Below are 16,943 nucleotides of genomic sequence, written 5' to 3' on the forward strand. Positions count from 1 at the left end.
ACTTGGGTCTGATTCTAGGAGATGAGGATATTGTGTAGGAGGTGTGAGACCTACCTGGAGGTGTTATTTAGCCTTAAAATGTCAAGGCTGCCCTCCCAAATCTAGTTCTCCTTGACCTGGCTGTGTTCCCTTTTTAGTATCCATTTTTCTAACTTCAGAGACAGAACTAAATAATCATGTATGGATGTTAGTATATTATATGGATGTTATATTATTAAGTTATTATATATGAACGTAAAGGAGTAAAGATGGAAAAGATAGAAAAAATAAAGAAGCTAAAAATAAATGTCAAAAAGCACTTTTTCTTGTCTTAGGATAAAGATTGTATCTTAAAATGTATCCGGAAGGGAAAAACTGCTGTTGGTATTGCAATGATACTGTTTATTGTTAAGCATGGTTCTTTGTGCATGTGTGTAAATATTATAGTTTCTATTTTCATTTTATGTACAAAGCTTTTCCAGTTAACGCTTGTCTGTTTGTTGTTATTTATGATGTCAATGAAAAAAAATGTGTTTGGAGCAGAACAGTAGATTTTAAAATAAGAATTCATGCTGTTATTTCAAGCTGTATCCTTAGTGATATGATACAAAAGCCAGTGTTCTGCTGCTTTTCTTGGGGCATATTTACAAACTTACTTACAGACTCATAGTTATTGGACAATTGTAAACTGAAGCTTTATTCAAACAAAGCTTTGTTATTAAGATGATTTTCCTTTATGGTGCTTGTATTTGGCAGGAACATTTAGAGGGATAGGGTGCTTGTATTTTTATTTGCCCTTCTAACCAGCAGTTTAAATACTGAATCCACACATTTGAGTGGTAAATCCTAGATTGCATTTCATAGCTTCTGTTGCCTGTAATATTGGAAGTACTTGTTTTAATAAGAAAGCAGTGGTAATTAGTTTCTAACATGGAGGGGTTTGCTGTTTTTAATACTGCTGTACTTGTCTGTTGGCCTGTAACATCGTTCCTGCAGAACTTGGAGCAGAGGTTACTATGTGTTTCAGTGGGCCAATGTGTTCTTCTTGGAGTATGTTTTGGAATATTGCCAAACTTTTAAGAATTTATTAACAACTTTGACCAGAACACCTAAATTAAAAATTTCTTATAATTCTTTAGATTTGTTAACTGAATTCTCAGGTGTTTGCTTTAATTTCGCAGGTCCCTTATATGGAACTAGGTCATGGAATGAAATAGGATATTCCTGACCCACCATCTCACTCACTAAAGTTGTTTTTCCATTAATGGTAAAGGATTTATACTGACTTATGCGACCATCCTTCCCTGATTCCTTTGCCTTTTTTCTCTCTTCTGCCTTCATCAGTCCTCCCTTCCCATTCAGTGGGTAGTGTCTTACACTGGACAAAATTAAATGGTTGACCAGATCTAGGGACATAGGAAAAAGCTGAATATTAAACTTGCATAGAAAAGGATTAAACTTGTGACCTTATGTTATCTTCCATGTGATTTTAATTGCTACATTATAATGTCTTAATTTATTCAATTCAAAATTTTAATTGGTTAACAATAAAGTATGGGCCTATTTAAAGTTTGAAGGAATTAATATCTCATTAGTGTGCGTTATGAAAAATGTCTTCTTCAGTCTGTGGGTATAGAAACCTGCCTACTGCTTGAATGTTGATGGTCTAAAAATTTAAAGCACATTTAGGGTTAATAAGTTTTTATGGCAAAGTATTTAATATTTTTTAAAGAAATGAAAAGCACAACTAATTTTTGTGTACATTAATTCCTTTGAAATGCTCTTGCCAGAACCACGAAGTTGAATCTCATATGAATAAATAACTGTATTATGGTGCTCTTTTTAAATTTATCATCATTAACCAATACATGTACAAAACTGTCTTATAACACTTGGAGTAGAGATAAAGTAAGTTGGTTAAAACAAATCAACAGAGAAGTTTTTAGATTATTATAGAGACAGGCACCTTTGTTTTGTGATTCCTTTAATATTTTTTTTAAAAATTGCCCTCCTTAAACTTTAAGTCTTGCTCTGAAATCCAAGCCCACTTAAATTTTGTTGCCATACGCTTTCTGCTTTTGATCTTTTTTGTTGTTTTTTAAAACTAAATTTTAAAACTTCTCAGTCAGCAGCCAGTTTGGAAGAGTTTAAGGGTCACTCTTTTGAAAGAAGATATGTCCTTAATGATTTTAACTTGAGTCTGCTATTGAAAGTTATTTAACATTTCCTTGAATGATGACTCTTAATTAGTCAGCTGTAAATGGATCACCCACATAAATACCTGGTGATGTGCCCATTATGTCATTGTGATTTCTGTAAAGAGTAAGGAAGCAGAGTCCTTTTTTTTTTAGTTTTTAAAACATTTTATTTTGAAAAATTCCCCCCACAGGAAGATATGAAGTTGGTTGAGCTGCATCACTTAGATTTAATTCTAAATATCACATTATGCTTTTATCATTTTAATTATTTCAATATTTTTATAATTAAATATAGTCTGATTATATTTAATAACATTACAGATACCATAACATTTAATATTTTTAATATTTTTTTCTTTCAGTTTTATTTAGATATTATTGACATACAGCACTGTATAAGTTTAAGGTGTACAGCATAATGACTTGACTGGCATATATTGTGAAATGATTACCACAGTAAATTTAGTTAACATCCATTATCTCATGTAGATACAAAATATAAGAAAAAGAAATGGTTTTTCCTTGTGATGAGAACTTTTAGGATTTACGCTCTTAGCGACTTTGATATACCATAAGCAGTGTTAATTATAGTTATCATACTGTACATCACATCTACAGTACTTATTTATCTACTGGTAAGTTTGTACCTTTTGACCACCTTCATCCTATCTCCTCCCACCTCTGGGAACCACAAATCTGATCTCTTTTTCTATGAGCTTGTTTGTTTTTTAGATTATAATGTAAGTGAGATCATACAGTATTTGTTGTTCTCTGACTTATTTGATTTAGCACAAGGCCTTCAAGGTCTATCTTTGTTGTTGCAAAGGGCAGGATTTCCTTCTTTTTTATGGTGAATAGTGTTCCATTGTGTACATGTATCACATTTTCTTTATCTGTTTATCTGATGGACGCTTAGGTTGTTTTCATGTCTTGACTATTGTAAATAATGCTGCAGTGAATATGGAGGTACAGATAACTCTTCAACATGGTGACTTGGTTTCCTTCAGATGTATGCACAGAAGTGGACTTCATATATCATATGGTGGTTCTATTTTTAATTTCTTTGAGGAATCTCCATCCTGTTTTCCATAGTAGCTGTACCAATTCACTGTCTCGCCATTGCACAAGGGTTCCCTTTTTTCCACATCCTTGCCACCATGTTATCTCTTGTCTTTTGATGATAACCATTCTAACAGGTATGACGTGATAATCTCATTTTGGTTTTGACTTGCAGTACCCTAATGGTTAGTGATGTTGATCACCTTTTCATGTACCTGTTGGCTATTTTGATATCTTCTTTGGAAAAATGTCTATTCAGGTCCTTTGCCAAATTTTTAATTGGATTATTTGTTTTTCTGCTATTAAGTTGTGTGAATTCTTTATATATTTTATATATTAATGCCTTATCAGATATATGATTTGCAAATATTTTGGTCTTTTGTGGTTCCATATAAGTTTAAGGATTATTTTTGCTATTTCTATAAAAAATACCATTGGAATCTTGATAGGGATTACACTGAATCTGTAGATGGCTTTGAGTTGTATGGATATTTTAACAGTATTAATTCTTTTGATCCGTGAACATGTAATTTGTGTCTTAAGTGGAGTCCTTATTTTCTGATAGTGCTGTATAAAGTTTTGAAACTTGCAGTGATAGTCTGTAATCATAAAAGCTTTTCAGTAGTATTATGACTGCTTTTTCATTACCATGTGAATTAGGGTTTTTTTTTTCGTAAATGGAAGGAGAACTCATAGGAGGACTGTTTTTTAAATTTTAGTTTACTGACATCTGATAAGGATGTTAGAGGAGTCCATGTGTTAGAATTGAGTAACTGAGAATAGAAGTTAGAGGATAATTTCATTTTCAGGTATGATAGATGAAATGCACGCATCTTATTTCTCCCTCTGAATGCATTTATAAAACCTGGACAGGGCTTCCCTGGTGGCACAGTGGTTAAGAATCCACCTGCCAATGCAGGGGACATGGGTTTGAGCCCTGGTCTGGGAAGATCCCACATGCTGTGGAGCAACTAAGCCCGTGCACCACAACTACTGAGCCTGTGTTCTAGAGCCCGCAAGCCACCATTACTGAAGCCTGTGCGCCTAGAGCCTGTGCTCCGCAACAAGAAAAGCCACTGCATTGAAGAGTAGCCCTTGCTCACCACAACTAAAGAAAGCTCGCATGCAGCAACAAAGACCCAAGGCAGCCCCCCTCCCAAAAAAAAAACACCTGGACAAAATGGATGGAACAGCTATTTAAGGACTCTGATGAATAATTAATAACATGTGGCTTGGGGAAGAAGACTAGAACCTAAAGTATCGTCAAACTGGCTGTTCACGATTTTTTTCTTTCCACTGTTCCTGAAGCTGAATTTAACACAATCTGAAGGCTACAAGTGGGCACTTAGGTATAGACAGAGAGCTCCACAAAAAAATCCCACTACTTCCCTGGTGACGCAGTGGTTGAGAGTCTGTCTGCCGATGCTGGGGACACGGGTTCATGCCCCTGTCTGGGAAGATCCCACATACCGCGGAGTGGCTAGGCCTGTGAGCCATGGCTGCTGAGCCTGCGCGTCCGCAACGGGAGAGACCACAACAGTGAGAGGCCCGCATACAGCAAAAAAACCCCGCTAGTTCTGGCTCAAGGAGTGGGAAGGATAATGCTCAGTGTGAATGTGGAAATTTCGTCTTTTTTTTTCTTTTCTCTGTTCTCATGCCATAGTCCTAAGTAACCCTGTGGTGATTGCAGTAGCCTGCAGCCAAAACACTGAGGGCTAAGAACCTCCCTCTTCAACTGGCAAACCGTCATTACTTTCCACCCTCCTTTCTGTCCTTCCACTGCTTGGCCCCTGAGCAGGTACAATAGCAGAACTTTGTGACCAAGCAGGTTACCTAACGCCCCAGGTTCTGGCTGAGGAAATGAAAAGGGATGCCTGATGGAATTTGAAAGTATTGAGATCATGTAGAGAGAGAAACTTGGGAAAACAATACCATAAAGTTTTTTATGGATTCCTGGGCTTGCCCCTCAGCTGTACATACATGGTAATAACAGACTACTGCTCAAGTCCTAGAGAGTAGTATCCTGATTATTGGATAATACAGAGTGGGACAGATTCAAATAGCACAGCAAAGGCTTTGAAAATTGAACTGATAATGGAACCATGCCCATAGCAGCCATGTTAGAACTTGCAGCCTGAACCCTAATCATGTCATCACCTGTTAAAACAAAAATAATAACATTATCCACTGAATTTAAACAAGAACCAGAATTTTGTAACATATTTAAAATGTCCAGATTACAATCCAAAATTATCTAACATATGAAGAACCAGGAAAATTCAATTCATATGGGGAGAGATGATAAATGTATACCATCATGACACAGATGTTGAAATATATATGATGGAGACTATATAGTAGCTATTTCACAAATGTTGCAGTGAACTATTGTGGATACTATTGAAATAAGTGGAAAAGTAGAACATCTCAGCAGAGAAAGAGAAGATATAAAAAAGATACAGAATTGTTAGAATTGAAAAATGCAGCAAGTGGGAAAAACCCACTGGATGACTCAATAGCAAAGGGGGAATAAATTTTTAAAAATTGAACAGAGCCTCAGAGAACTATGGGAAAGTAACAAAATGTTAGATGTTTCAAGACATTTTGAGAAAGAAAGTGGTGCTGAAAAATAGTTGAGTAATGGCCCAAAACATCACAAATTTAGTGAAAGATGTAAACATACAGAATCAGAGAACTGAAACAGTTATGATAAACCCAAAGAAATCCATTCCTGGACAGGTCATAATAAATCTGAAAACTGAAAACAAGAGGAAAATTTTGAAAGCAACCAGAGAAAAATGACACATAACCTCTGGGGGAGCAGTGATTCGAATGATTGAGGAATTCTCATCAGAAACTGTGGAGGCAAGAAGAAAGAGGCAAAACGTTCTTAAAGTGCTGAAAGAAAAACACTGTCCATAACCAGCAAAAATATTTTTTAGAGATGAGAGTGACATAAGGACATCTTCAGATGAAGGAAAACTGAGAGTATTCATTGCCAGAAGACCAGATCTAAAATTTGCTGAAGAATGTTCTTAGGACAGAAGGGGAAATGAAACCAGAAGGAAACTTGGACATCAGGAATAAAAGAAGATCAACAGGAATGGTAAATATCTATGTAAATATCATAGACTGAGTTCTTTAAAACATATTTGATAGTGGAAAGCAAAAATTAACAACATTGTCGAGACTTCCGTGGTGGCGCAGTGGTTAAGAATCTACCTGCCAATGCAGGGGACATGGGTTTGAGCCCTGGTCCAGGAAGATCCCACATGCCATGGAGCAACGAAACCCATGTGCCACAACTACTGAGCCTTCTCTCTAGAGCCTACGAGCCACAACAACTGAGCCTGCGCGCCACAACTACTGAAGCCTGTGCACCTAGAGCCCGTGCTCCACAACAAGAGAAGCCACCACAGTGAGAAGCCTGCGCACTGCAACGAAGAGTAGCCCCCACTCGCCGTGAGTAGAGAAAGCCTGCACAGCAACAAGGACCCAACGCAGCCATAATTAATTAATTAATTGTAAAGTTTTTTACAATTTTTTCTGATGTGGTTTTCAGTGAATATGGTGTAATACATCAATTAAGTGTAAAATATTGATTCTAAGTAGACTCTGAAAAGTTAAATATGTATGTTGTTGTCCCTGCAACCACTGTTTACAAAATAAGATATTAGAATCACAGTGGATAAATTAAAATAGAATATTAAAAAATGCTAAACACAAAAGAAGGCAGAAGAGGGAAAATAAAGGGAGCAAGCAGAAAACAGTCAAATGTAGATATAAATTCTGACATATCAGTAATTACTTTAAAATTTTAAATGCTATAAACACATTAAAGAGATAATTAGAGTGCATTAAAGAATGACCCCATTGTATGCTATTAGAAACTTGCTTCAAATAAAATAATATAGGTAGGTTGAAAGTGAAAGGATGGGAAAAGATATACCATGCAAACACCAATCAAAAGAAAACTGGTGGCTATATTAAGCAATCAAAATAAACTTTAGAGTAAAGATAATTACCTAGGATAAAGAGTAGCATTACATATTGACAAAAGGATTAATTTACCAATCCTAAAAGTGTGCATACCTAAGAACAGAACTTAAAAATACATGAAGCAACATCTGACAGAACTTAAAGGAGAAATAGAGAACGTTAGAGTTGAAGACTTCAACACACCTTTCTTAGGAATAGATAGAACTAGCAAACAGACATCCAAGGGTCCAGACTGACTGAACAGCATTCTCCACCAACTAGATCTAATTGATATTTACAAGAATACTTTAGCCAACAACAGCAGAATATACATTCTTTTCAAGTACAAGTGGATATTATCAACATAAAATGTACCTTGGTCATAATACAAATCTTTAACAAATTTAAAAGAATTGAACTCAAAGTATGTTCTCAGACTATAATGGAAATGAACTAGAAATCAGTAACAGAATTAAAAGGAAAATCTTCAAGCTCTTAGAAATTAAATAGCAGACTTCAAAATAATCTGTTGGTTAAAAGAGGAAGCCTCAGAGGAAGTTAAAATATTTTGAACTGAATGAAACTGAAAATATAACATGTCAGAATTTATGCAGTCCTGGCAGTGTTTACAAGAAAACTTAATTGCATTCAGTGCTTATATTAGAAAAAAAGAAAGCCCTCAGATCAATAATCTATGTTTCCATCTCAAAAACTAGACAAAAGAGAACAAAATAAATCCCAAATAAGAGGAGAAATGAAAGAAATTTGAAGCAGGAAGACAACAAAAGTCAATAAAACCAAAAATTGTTAGTTTCTAGGAAAAAGGACAAAGAAAGAGAAGATATATAGAACCAGTATCAACAATGAAAGAGGATACCACTATAGGCCTCACAAGAATCCAAAGGACAGTAGGAATACTAAGATCAGCTGTATGCACATAAATTTGACAAATTAGGTGAAGTGGACCAGTTCTTTGAAATAGACTAATTTCTTTTTTTTAAACATTAAAAAAATTTTTCTTTAATGTTGTATCTATTTTATTTATTTATTTTTGGCTGCATTGGGTCTTCATTGCTTCGCTCAAGCTTCCTCTAGTTGCAGCGAGTGGGAGCTACTCTTTGTTGCGGTGTGTGGGTTTCTCATTGCAGTGGCTTCTCTTGTTGCAGAGGATGGGCTCTAGGTGCACGGGCTTCAGTAATTGTGGCACGTGGGCTCAGTAGTTGTGGCCCACAGGCTTAGTTGCTCCGTGGTATGTGGGATTTTCCTGGACCAGGGCTCAAACCCGTGTCCCCTGCATTTGCAGGCGGATTTTTAACCACTGCGCCACCAGGGAAGCCCCATGAAATAGACTAATTTCTTAGCAAAGTACTTAAACTCATCCAAGAAGAAAAGATTATTGTAGCTAGTCTTAAAACTATTAAAGAAATTTAATTCATAGTTTAAAACTTTTCAAAAAAGAAATTTCTAGACCCAGGTGGTTTTACTGGTGAATTCTTCCAAATGCTTGAAGAAGGAATAACATTGCAGGTTTCCCTGCTATCCAAAAATAGAGTGTTTTGTGAAACCTTTTGTAAGGAGAAATGGTGTAAATCCAAGAAGCAATTACCTTTTTTCATAAGTGAAAATACTCTTCAGATTTTTTTTGGTTAGTGAAAACAGGTACTAAATAATGTAGGTCTTTTGTAAAAGGGAAGTGTTGTAAAGCAAACTTTTGAAAAGTGGGGGACAGTTACATTTTTTAAAATTTTCATTATTTTTTAAATTAAATTTTATTTTAAAAATTTTTTAAAAATTGAAGTATAGTTGATTTACAATGTGTTAGTTTCAAGTGTGCAGCAGAGTGTGTGTGAGTGTGTGTAACTGAATCACTAATAATCAGTGATGTTGAGCATCTTTTCATGTGCCTTTTGGCCATCTGTACGTCTTCTTTGGAGAAATGTCTATTCACATTTTCTGCCCATCTGCCCATTGATTGGGTTGTTTTATTTGATATTGTGCTGTATGAGCTGTTTGTATGTTTTGGAGATTAATCCCTTGTTGCTTGCATCATTTGCAAATATTTTCTCCCGTTCTGTGGGTTGTCTTTTCTTCTTGTTTATGGTTTCCTTTGCTGTGCAAAAGCTCTTAATTAGGTCTCATTTGTTTATTTTTGTTTTTATTTCCATTACTCTAGAAGATGGATCCAAAAAGATATTGCTGCTATTTATGTCAGAGAGTGTCCCACCTATGTTTTCCTTAGAAGTTTTATAGTATCTGGTATTACATTTAGGTCTTTAATCCATTTTGAGTTTATTTTTGTGTTGGTGTTAGAGAATGTTCTAATTTCATTCTTTTACGTGTAGCTGTCCAGTTTTTCCAGCACCACTTACTAAAGAGATTGTCTTTTCTCCATTGTATATTCTTGCCTCCTTTGTTATAGATTAATTGATCATAGGTACATGGGTTTATTTCTGGGCTTTCTGTCCTGTTCCACTGATCTGTATTTCTGTTTTTGTGCCTGTACCAGACTGTTTTTGTGCCTTGACCAGACTGTAGCTTTGTAGTATAGTCTGAAGTCAGGGAGCCTGATTTCTCCAGTTCTCTTTTTCTTTCTCAGGATTGCTTTGGCTCTTCAGGGTCATTTGTGTTTTCATACAAATTGTAAATTTTTTGGTTCTAATTCTGTGAAAAACACTGTTAGTAATTTGATAGGGATTGCACTGAGTCTGTAGACTACTTTGGGTAGTATAGTCATCTTGACAGTATTGATTCTTCCAATCCAAGCACATGGTACATCTTTCCATCTGTTTGTGTCATCTTCTATTTCTTTCATCAGCGTCCTATAGTTTTCAGAGTACAGGTCTGTTGTCTCCTTAGGTAGGTTTATTCCTAGGTATTTTAGTCTTTTTGATGTGATGGTAAATGGGGTTGTTTCCTTAATTTCCCTTTTTGATCTTTTCATTATATAGAAATTATGTAGTATAGAAACGCAACAGATTTCTGTGTATTAATTTTGATACCTGTATTTTTTAAACCATTTTTTCCAAAAAATCAAAAAAACAGAAGAGGGAGGAACACTTTCCAACTCTCTTTATGAAGCCATAAAATAAAATAAAATAATACTATTTACAGTAGCTCCAAAAGAATGAAATACTTTGGTATAAATATTAATATACATGCATACATGATCTTTATGCTGAAAACTAGTAAACAGTAATGAAAGGAATAAAAGAAGACCTAAGTAAATGTAGAGACATACTGTGTTCATGGATTGGTAGACTCAAAATAGTAAAAATGTCAGTTCTTCCCAATTCAATTTATAGATTTAACACAATTCCAATAAAAACTCCAGCAGTATATTTTATAGATAGAGACAATCCAACTTTAAAATTTATATGGAAATGTAAAGGAATAGAATGGCTAAAACAATTTTGAAAAAGAAGAATAAAAAAAGAAGAATTACACTTTCTGATTTTGAGTTACTATAAATCCATAGTACTGTAGTGTAATGAAGTGGTATGTATAGGTGGACAGATAGAGACATAGATCAGTAGAACATCGTAGAGTACTGAGGAACAATCACACAAATATGGCAAAAAGTTAAAAGCAGTGCAGTCGGTAAAAGGATAGTCTTATCAACCAGTGATTTTTAAAAATTACACTTTTTTTTGGGCTTCCCTGGTGGCGCAGTGGTTGAGAGTCTGCCTGCCGATGCAGGGGACACGGGTTCGCGCCCCGGTCCGGGAGGATCCCACATGCCGCAGAGCGGCTGGGCCCGTGAGCCATGGCTGCTGAGCCTGTGTGTCCGGAGCCTGTGCTCTGCAACGGGAGAGGCCACAACAGTGAGAGGCCCACGTACCGCAAAAAAAAAATTACACTTTTTAAGGCAAAAAAACATACTTCAGTTGCAATAATTGAACATCCTTTTGCAAGAAATGAACCTTGTTTTAAATTTAATGAAATAATGCCATTTGCAGCAACATGGATGGACCTGGAGATTATCATACTAAGTGAAGTATGTCAGACAGAGAAAGACAAATATCATATGATAACGCTTATATGGGGTATCTTAAAAAAATGATACAAATGAACGTATTTACAAAACAAACAGACTCACAGACTTAGAGAATGAATTTATGGTTATGGCGTGGGGGGAATGATAGATTGGGAGTTTGGAATTGACATGTACACACTGCTGTGTTTAAAATAGATAACCAACAAGGACCTACTATATAGCACAGGGAACTCTTGCTTGATATTCCTAATAACCTAAATGTAATGACCTAAATGGGAAAAGAATTTGAAAAAGAATGGATACATGTATATGTATAACTGAATCACTTTGCTGTACACCTGAAACTAACACAATGTTATTAATCAACTATACTCCAATATAAAATTAGAAACAAAGATTTCAAAATATAATGTACATATTCTAGAGAAATTAATTCAAAATCAATCATAGACCTAAATGTAAAATGTAAGCTACTAAACTTTTAGAAGTAGGATAAAACATTCTCGATCTGGGGTTAGGCCAAGAGTTCTCACATGTTACATAAAAAGCAGGATCCATAAGAGAAAAAGTTCATAAATTGAACTTTTCTATAATTAAAAATTTTGCCTTACAGAAGACAATATTAAGAAACAAAAAGGCATGCCAGAGATTAGTCAATATTCACCAAGGACTTGTATCCAGGATATATAAAGAACTCTCAAAAATCAACAGTGAGAAAACTAACAACCCGATTTAAAAATGGGCATAAGTTTGAGCAGACATTTCACCAGAGAGGATACAAGGATGGCATATACACATGTAAAAAGTTGTTCAAGGTTACTAGCCATTAGGGAAATACAAGTTAAAACCATGATGAGATATACCTATATAGCTATTTAACAGCTAAAATTAAAAAAAACTTTTTAAAATAATACCAAGTACTGTTGAGGATGCAGATCAGTGGAATTCACATACATTGTTGGTGGGGATGCAGAATGGTATAATTTGGAAAATAGTTTGACACTTTCTTATAATGTTAACCATACACTTACTTTATGACCCAACAATTTCGCTTCTTGATATTTACCCTGAAGAAATGAAAATTTATGTTTACACAAAAATTTATGTATGCAAATATTTATAGAAGTTATATATCAATACATAGTGATAGTTGGAAAGAACTGAAAATAACCCAACTGTCCTTCAGTAGGTAAATGGTTATACAAAATGTTGGCCATTTATACAGTGACATAGTACCCAGCAGTTAAAAGGAAAAGCTTCTTATACGTGCAACAAATTTAACGAATCTCAAATGCATTAAACAGAACGAAGGAAACCACTATTAAAGATTCAGATCAGTGTGGTTCCCTTTATATAACGTTCTGAAAAAGACAAAACTGTAGTAGTAGAGAACACATCTGTCCTTGCCAGAGGTTAAGCTTTATAGGGAGTATATAGCTATAAAAGCACAAGGGAGTTTTTTCGTGTAGTGTAATTGTTCTGAATCATGATTTGATACTGGCTTCAAGAATTTATACATGTGTTACAGTTTATAGACTGAACACCACAGTTTTAAAAAGTCAGTCTTACTATATGATAATTTACCAAATATAATTTTTAAAAGAATTAAAAATAGAAGTTAGAAAGGGAAAATGGACAGGAAAGGTGGTGATTGATATAGGCCAGAATTGCACCAAAATTCAAGCATTTGTTTCTGACTGAAGATAAAGTGCTGGTTTTAATGATACTGTTTTCTACATAATAGAGGAAAGTCAGGTACAAGTTATTATTTTCAAAAATATATTTAACAGTTTTTCATTTCATAATGTTTTGCTAAACTTTCCAATTTTTTGTTTTCAATTTAGAATGTTCATTTACCTGTGTAGTAAAATTTGAAAGAAAAAATGTATTCCATGTATATAAAATCTGTGACCAGTTTTCATTTTTCCCTTTACAAGCTGTTTTACTTCTTGGGATCTGTTTTTTTAAAGCGTATATAATAAAGAATGATAACACACTTCTAAAGAGCACAAGTCAAAGAAGAAATCTCAAGAGTGCTTTTAGGGACTTCTCTGGTGGTCCAGTGGCTAAGACTCCACGCTCCCAACACAGGGGGCCCGGCTTCTATCCCTGGTCAGGGAACTAGATCCCAGATGCCGCAACTAAAAAAAACCAAAATCCCACATACTGCAAAAGATCCTGCGTGCCGCAACTAAGAGCTGATGCAGTGAAATAAATAAATATATATTTTTTAAAAAAGGTAATTTTAAATTATTTTGACCTTAATGACAGCGAAAACACAACTTACCAAAATTTTTGGGTTGCAGTGAAAACAGTGTTTAGAGAGAAATTTATAGCATTGAATGCATATATTAGAAGAAATATCTAAAATCAGTAACGGAAACTGTCAACTTAGGAAACTAGAAAAAGAAAAACAGAGTAAATCCAAAGTAAGTAGAGGAAAAGAAATAGTAAAAATTAGAGCAGAAATAAATCTATGAATTTGAAACTAGGAAATCAATGACCAAAAGCTGTGTCTTCAAAAAGATAAAATGAGGGCTGATGAACTTGATACATTTCCAGTGCCACTTTTCAGAGTCCAGTTTTGTTTTTATTATCTTTATCTCTTTATTAATGATTTCTAATTTTGTACATTAAGCCTGTTTGTTATCTCCAGTGTAATATTTACTATGACCAGGGCTTGGCTTCTGTTTCTTCTTTTTTGTCTTTCACTGCTGCCATTCTCCCTTAGTTAGTGCTTTATTTTGCAAGTGTACATTTAATATGCCTACGTAGCTATATTTTTTCTAGTCATAAATTTTACTTTTTTCCCTGAAATTCTTCTGATTCTTTAATTTATATTTCAATGTCCAGGAATCCCACAAATTGTATTGGTTTTCATAGGTTTCACATCATAGTTTTGAATATCAGCCTGCAATACTTCAGTAAGCATTTAACGAAAAAGGTCCTGCTCCTGTATAACTACATCATGATTATCATGACAAAGAAAATAAATAGCGATTACTCTAATACTGTTCTTATTTATATTTCTTGAATTGTCCCAAAAATGCCTTCTGTGGATTTTTTAAAAATATTTTTTGCATTTGATTGTTACCTAATTTTAGTTTCTTTTAATTTAAAAGTTTCCCTTACGACTAACCTTTTAAAGAAAGCAGAACATCTGTCTAGTAGAGTGGCTCACATTCTGGATTTGTCTGATTTTCCTCGACATGTCATTTAATGTGTTCCACTATCTCCTATTTTTACCGAAACATTCATGAAACATTTTTTGACAGTAAAACTTTGTAATTGATGCTGTGTATAACACCAAGAGGCAGGTACTATTGAATGACCGATTCTCAATTTAAACTGTTCCTACAGTTTGTTCTGGGAGTTGTCTTTCTTGTAAGGTTTCAAGGGAAAAGATAGAAGGGAAGGATTGCCACTGTCCCTAGAGAGTCACAAGAGTAAAAGAATGGGTCCAGGTATAGAAGGTCTTATAACATCCCTAGTGTAATCATCTGGACTGAAGGAGAACAAGAAAGTGTTTCTAGAAAGAGAGGGACCAGTGATCCTTGAATTTGGGATATGGTTCTTTTGAGTTTGAGAAGTAGGATCTCTTTCTCCATTTCTTATATACAGTGTTTTCTTTGTCCTCATTCAGAAGTCAGTCCTGGAGTACAATGTGACATGCATTCTTGCTCCAAAAGAGAAAAACTGGGAGCTAACTCTATAAGCAAAGACATGGTGGTGAGGGTGTTGTGTGGGAGATGGATGGGTAGGTGGGTGTTCCACATGCTCCATGGAAAAAAACAACACTTCTTCCACTTTTCACTCTCCAGAAAATTGAGCACAAAGAGGAATAACCAAAAATGCCTTCAGAGAAATAACATTCTCTTTTTCCTCCCTAGGTGATCACCCTTAAAATCGTATTCAATCACAATTAAGGTTTAGATTAGTTAACAGTCAAGTCTATTAAAACAGAAGTATAATCCACCTAACATCTATACATTTTGTATTTACAAACCCAATATTACTTAACATGTAGACACCACCACTATTGATTGCCTACAATTAATTGACTCCTTCATGTATTTTGTGACATAGCATGGAGTACTTGACTAGCACAAGACAGTTACCAGTCAAGCATGTCATTTCTGAAGTCCTACACATATATCCCAATCTGAAAAGAAAACTAACTGATTTGAGAGAAGTTCCTAAAAGCTTTTCTTTTGACTGACAAGCTGTCAATCTAAAGGGAAACTCAATTTCCATTCTGTATGTCTCTATAAAAGCTTCAAGTTTGAACAGATAAAATAAAGCAAGCATGGTCTGTGGATCCTCTCATGCTGTACTACTTTTACATAATACTTAGCAGTTTGTGGATAGTGATTGATTCAAATTAATCTTTTATCATATTCACATCTGGGAAATCAACAGAGAACATGAACTCTGCATCTAAGAAAAGAGGATCAGTTCTGAAGGCAGTGAATTGGATTTATAGGTGAGCTGAGAATTCACCATTTACAAGTAATGTACTTTTTCCAGAGTGTACCACTATTTAGTTAACAGCAAACTTAGAAGAATCCATTCTTCTACAAGAGGAACATGATTATTTCCTGAGGGCTTTTATATGAGAAATTTAACCAACATTCATTCATTTCTGAAAACTTTTCAGCAAATCCCCACTTTCTGTGGGTTGACGTAACCTGAAGTTAGTGTGGTGTAGGGTAATGGATAATTACGATCAATTCTCATTCAAGGTAGCTATGTTCTATAAAGTCATCGTAAACACTGAGTTAACAAGTATTGAACCATTGCTCCTAGGAGAAATACAGGGTTAGGTTCCTGCAAGCCTCTGGTCACATTTTCATTAACTGATCATGTATAACTTTGTTTTATGTGCGTTTCTGTTTAAAGTCTCCTTATTTAATATATTTTGTTGATTCATTAACATTGAACTCTTGGTCAACAACACCATCTCATACCTGAAACTAAGCATATATTCTCCATAAAGCACATCACAGCTTTCTTCTGCTTAGAAACACTAGACAACACTTAATGGCTTGGGAGCCATTTTCAGCACTGAAATCACCAACAAAAAAGGAAAAAAATCCAATAAACATGGCACTTAAATAGTTTGCAAGAAGGATACTTGTTTATAGTGTGAGAACTGAAACAAGAAGGCCTTGTTTGGCCTCAGCTGGGAATGTGCATGTTGGGTGTTCACAATTTTTGCTTCTTTGTGCATTTCCATGAATGACTGGAAAGACCAACCGATACACAAATAAGTAAGTAGGCAAATTTGCAAATACAGAATCCATGAGTAATGACAGTCAACAGAATCTAATGGTCCTTGGGTACCTATGCAGAGAGGGGAAGGAAGCTAAGTAATGTTATTTCTCTTCTGTGCTTTCAGCTTCCTCTTGTCTCTTCCTTTACTTGGTTGGTCTCATAAGCAAACAGACTCAAATGGAACTTTTCATGAGGTTCCATTTGATAAAGGCTTGTTGACTGAGGTTGCTTATGTGCTAATACATCCGTCTGCCCTCATTCTAAGGGATAGATGGGCTACTGACCTTTCCTAAGGAAAGTAACTTTTGTTATCAATGATGAAATTCCTATAAGGATTGACTCTCACTTCAAGTTATAATAAACTAAAATTCTCACTTTATGTAAACAATTACATAGTTTTTTCCATTCTCTCCTTAGCATATTGATAATTAAAAATCCAATAAAACCTAAACATAGGACTT

General features: G+C 34.9%; 1 protein-coding gene across 5 annotated transcripts in view; it reads left to right on the forward strand.

The window, feature by feature from the left end:
- The window catches only part of TCF12 (transcription factor 12), a 379,535-nt gene that overhangs the window by 79,554 nt on the left and 283,038 nt on the right, over positions 1 to 16,943 (forward strand). The window contains exon 4 of one of the 5 annotated variants that reach the window (XM_065900475.1): positions 14,106 to 14,132. The exons of the other annotated variants lie outside the window; for them this stretch is intronic. Within the exon in view, the coding sequence (XP_065756547.1) occupies positions 14,106 to 14,132 (27 nt within the window). The remainder of the gene's footprint in view (positions 1 to 14,105; positions 14,133 to 16,943) is intronic. 5 annotated transcript variants of the gene reach the window in all.

Source organism: Phocoena phocoena, chromosome 2, assembly GCF_963924675.1.
Source record: "Phocoena phocoena chromosome 2, mPhoPho1.1, whole genome shotgun sequence".
Classification (NCBI taxonomy): Eukaryota; Metazoa; Chordata; class Mammalia; order Artiodactyla; family Phocoenidae; genus Phocoena; species Phocoena phocoena.